Source organism: Nomascus leucogenys, chromosome 4, assembly GCF_006542625.1.
Source record: "Nomascus leucogenys isolate Asia chromosome 4, Asia_NLE_v1, whole genome shotgun sequence".
In the NCBI taxonomy this organism is placed as follows: Eukaryota; Metazoa; Chordata; class Mammalia; order Primates; family Hylobatidae; genus Nomascus; species Nomascus leucogenys.
This window is the reverse complement of record NC_044384.1, coordinates 139,322,762-139,327,465: the sequence shown is the minus strand read 5'-3', so window position 1 is coordinate 139,327,465 and position 4,704 is coordinate 139,322,762. Positions and strand designations below refer to the sequence as shown.

At 38.3% G+C, this 4,704-nt stretch overlaps 1 protein-coding gene across 1 annotated transcript; it reads right to left on the bottom strand.

The window, feature by feature from the left end:
• Positions 1–369: 369 nt before the first annotated feature.
• Positions 370–4,704, bottom strand: DEFB108B (defensin beta 108B). Its single transcript, XM_003271452.1, has 2 exons — positions 4,647–4,704; positions 370–533 (listed from the first exon to the last, which is right to left on the bottom strand). The coding sequence occupies exons 1-2, from the start codon at positions 4,702–4,704 to the stop codon at positions 370–372; spliced, it is 222 nt and encodes a 73-aa protein (XP_003271500.1).

Below are 4,704 nucleotides of genomic sequence, written 5' to 3'. Positions count from 1 at the left end.
GCGATTCTCCTGCTTCAGCCTCTTGAGTAGCTGGGATTACAGGTGGCTGCCACCATGCCTGGGTAAGTTTTTGTATTTTTAAAAGAGACAAGTTTTCACCATGTTGGCCAGAATGGTCTTGATCTCCTGACCTCATGATCCACCCACCTTGGCCTCCCAAAGTGCTAGGATTACAGGCATGAGTCACCGCACCCAGCCAGTAATATAAACTTTTAAAAGAGGTTTTGTGCTGATTGGTTTTGTTTTATTCCTTTTTGAGGATTCAATAAAAATCCCGGTGAGAAAAATGGAGAGAGGAAAGGGGAGACAGGGAGACAGGGAAAGGGAGAGAGGAAAAAAGATCATAAAACCTCTAGAAAACAACAGGCTTCAGTCCTTTTTGGGTGTAGTGCTCTCAATTCTTGGTTGATGCCCCAGAGGCAGGCAGCAGGGTCGGCTGTTTAAACATCTCCCAACATGGATTTCTGTTTCGAGGCAAAAGTCCCGACAGGAGCCATTTGGACGTTCACAGATCTCCTTGAATTTGCCCCTGGCTACATGCAGAAGAGGGTTATTGTAACCATTCATCAGTCTTTCTTTACTTTGTATTGAATTACATGGACGTAGGGGGCAGGACCTGAAAATAATCTTGTGTGGATTTGTGTGTGTGTGTGTGTGTGTGTGTTATTTGATTTCTTAAACACTTAAAAATCCGCTGTCACACAAAAATTTGGATTTTTTGGTGTTCTTGAAAAATCTGACAATATTGGGTGCACCTAAATGGCAAAAGGCTGGAGGTGAGTAGCTCACTCCCCTTTACAAGTTCTAGAGCATGCACGTTTCAGTTTATTTCCTCCTTATTATCTTCTAACACTGATGGGAGATTTCAGCCTTTTAAAAAAATATAATGTCTTGTACTATGGATTTTCCTGGAGTGAAAGAGAAGAAAATCTCTTTTGGCTCATTCTTTTTATTTCTACACACACACACACACACACGCTCTATATGATAGGTTATAATAGATGTACCTTTCAAAAGTAGAACTGAAATATAGACCTAAAAGATAATATACTTTAATTGTTAGAGAGGATATTTTTCCTGTGGAAGGGAATAATATTCCTATGTGTTTAATATACAAACATATCTGTGTCAGTACTTGTTACACCCTGGGACTTCCCTCACTACTTATATCTCTGGCACTGGTCTTTGAGGTTGCAATTTTTCTCTAGAAACCATTGCATATATTAAGAGTGAAACATTCAAGGTCTTCTTAAAGGCTCAAAAACTATACTTGTTGAAAACATTGAATAGTACTTCATTTATGTCCTAAGATATCACTGCTCTGGGGATAGGCCACACACATTGAGGTGTTTAGTTTGAAAAGTGTTTTAATTCTGAGCAGTCTTTGTATGTAACACAGAGCACCTTTTCCATGACAACCTCTTGGCAATAAGAGAGGTATAAAAACCAGCACTTTTTTTTCTATTCTGGAACACAAAAGCCAATTCTAGAATAGCTTTCAATCAGTGCAGCAATTTTAATAAACATTCAACAAATGCCTATTTAATTGAACTGAAATCCAAATGCATTAGATTCCGTTTAACTTTTCAATGGTCACAAGGCAATTAGTGGATTGATGTGAAGACCAAATATATGCAACATCATATTTATATCTATAATGCATATTGGGAAATAAAGGTCATGCTCTTTTGTAGACAATGATAATTCTAAACGTTGACCACTTGGTAGAAACAAGCTGAAATCTGAGTTTTTTGATCCCTGAGCTTTCCATCTCTTTCTTTTATCTGTAAGTAGGCAGCTACTATGTATATAGAGCCCACTGGCCTTGGACTAAAATTGGCCCTTTGCAGCTGGAAGAGTCATAAGAGATTAGTATATTGTAGAGGATGAACCACTGACCTGTCTTGTGATATGTGATAAATCTCTCTTGAACATCCCTCTGTTGTAGTACTTCTTGCATTCTACTATGGCTGGTGTTTTCTCATCTGACCTCAGTTCTTGAAAATGAATTTCTCGAGGGCAGGAATTGTATCTTATTCTCCTCTGTATGTATATTCCAGAATCTGATTCAAGTATTTGCTTATAATAGCTATTCAGTAAATGATTGTGGAATAATTGATTAAAATACAGCTATTTTCTATCTTGTAATATGTTTGTGTGGAAATTTGTTGTTACTCTTAGTTCACAGGTCTTTGAATCATATCTACTATTTTACTATACCTGACCCTATTGAGCATTATACTTTCAAACTACTTTTCAAAAAACTTAATACAGAACTACCATTTGACCCAGTAATCTCATTACTGGGTACATACCCAAAGGAAAATAAATCAGTCTTGTAAAAAGACATAAATTTCTATGTTCATCCCAGTGGTATTCACAGTAGCAAAGTATGTACTAGGTGTTCATCAACAGTGGATTGAATAAAGAAAATGTAGTACATATATGTCGTGGAATACTATGCAGCCATAAGAAGAACAAAATTGTGTCCTTTTCAGCAACATGGATGCAGCTGGAGGACTTCATTCTAAGCAAATTAGCTCAGGAACAGAAAGCCAAATACCACATATTCTCAGTTATAAGTGGGAGCTGAGCAATGGGTGCACATGGACATAAAAATGGGAACAAGAGAGATTGGGTCTTACCAGGAGGGGAGGGAGAGGGATTAAAGTCTGAAAAGCTACACTTTGGGTACACCGTACCTGCGTGACAGAGTTATTCATACCCCAAACCTCAATATCACACAATATACCCATGTAACAAATCTTCACGTGCACTCCCTGAATCTAAAATAAAGGTTGAAATTATTTTAAAAAATTGGAATTACAAAGGGCTTTGTAAAATTATGATGTACCCTTGTTCATTTGCAAGAATTCAAGTAACATTAGGGATTTTAAAAATGTTTTGTTTTATTTGTTCTTTGCTTGTAAACCTTGTGTATTGCATATCGTGGACACAATGTCTTTTCCAGCTATTTGCTTTAGGAACAAAAGCTAGAGTTACAATGAACATCATAGGCTGTCTTGTCTAGTCACTTAACTTAAAGATGAGGAAATAAGCTGATGGAAAGGAAGAAACTTGCCCAGGATCACCCAGTGATCGAGTGAGGCAGATGATAGGGACTGCACTAAGGCTTGGTATTCTGAGCCTCATTCTGTTTGCCGCTCTTGCCTTCTCTGTGTCCTCCTCTCCTCTCTAGCCTTCTACAAAAAGTTTGCAGTTCTGCTTCAATGTCTACCTAAGGACATCCAGAGGAGATGCCACCTTTCATTAGGCTGCATTATTTAGCACCATCCTGTGTTTTCTTCTCCAGTCTTGTTGCATCCCATTTTTGACTGTAAGTAGTGCTTCTGCCTGTGCTGTTCTATCCAATTAGTTTCTTCTGTTTTGATTGAATGACAGTGAAAACAAAAAAAAAATTTGTTTATCCAAATTTGGAATTTTAAAACCTTGATTAAAAGCATTGATTTTCTGGGGTTGTAGATGTAAGACACATATTTTAAAATATTTTTAACTGATTAAAAAAAATCAAACCCATGTATTTATCCAGGGTGACTCTTTAACAAGTACTAGTGAGACAGGACTTCAGTAATGCCACAAGGATAATAATCCTATAAGTCAGTCCCCGATGTCGTGTGCTACTGAGTTAATATAATTGGATATGGTATCACCTTTTATCAGGCTTTAGAAAGTCACACAAAGGAACAGCACTACAGAACTCTAGGGTGGGATGTATAGGGAAAGCCAGGATATTAAAACAAAGCATTGACTCTGACATTTACCCCACTGTTGGGAAAAGCACTTCAGTTTCTAGGGCCTTAGTTTTTTCCAGTATAAAATAGCAAACATAGAGGCATTAAGTTGCATATTCATCCTTGAATACACATGTTCAGGAGTTCCAGAAAATTTTCGGATCTACTTTGGGTGTCTGGTAACCACCTTGGGCAAATCCAAGAAGTCCTATACATACTTCTCCAAGGCATGTCTGTGCAAGGGGCCTTACACCTGTGATTAATGTTCACATGCTGAATGCAGTAGGCTATGCTCTGGTGTGGGGTCCTCCCTGGTCCCCGTGTTTAAATTCTACATTACAAGACTAGATGCTGAGAAGGAAAAGGGAAAGCCAGGATTGGAGATAGAGCCTTAAGGGGAAAAGTCAAGCCCCAGGGACCAACAGTACTGGGGAGCAGTAGGTTAAAGATTTCTTAGATTATAGTAATATTTTCAAAGAGACTTCTTCCACCAATCCCTTCTGTCTGAGCCTACCACAGCTTTGGCATAGCTCTTATGCCAGTGTCTTAGGATAACTAACTTTTGCTGAAAGAAACTACAGGAGCTTTGGAGACCAAGATTTAGTAGAATAATGCCTGATTTTTAATTTTTGAGGTCTAGTAACTGCTAGTCAACTTGCCTAATTTAGAGATGGAATAAGAAGGTTTCAAAGATGTGAAACAGCATTGACTTCATTTAACTGAGTTGCAATGGAGAATTAATGAAGTAGATGGCTGCAGGCCTCTCAGCCAATGTGTCTTCCAGATTTCCTATGAGACCCCCTTTTCTGGTCATAGGTGATGGTGATTTCTCTTTGAGTACTGAATCCCTGTAAGGTGTTAGGCACTTTACTCTTACCAAGTTTGTTTTGTTACCTGGTAGAACTTGGCTCATAAAGAAGAAAATGGTGAAGAGGGGGACAGCAATCCTCAT

What these genes read in the sequence shown, in the direction of transcription:
- DEFB108B (XM_003271452.1), bottom strand. Translation starts at nt 4,704, where the DNA reads ATGAGGATTGCTGTCCCCCTCTTCACCATTTTCTTCTTTATGAGCCAA. An exon ending in TATGAGCCAAGTTCTACCAG is followed by an intron (nt 534 to 4,646) that starts GTAACAAAACAA and finishes TTCTGCATGTAG; the next exon opens with CCAGGGGCAAATTCAAGGAG.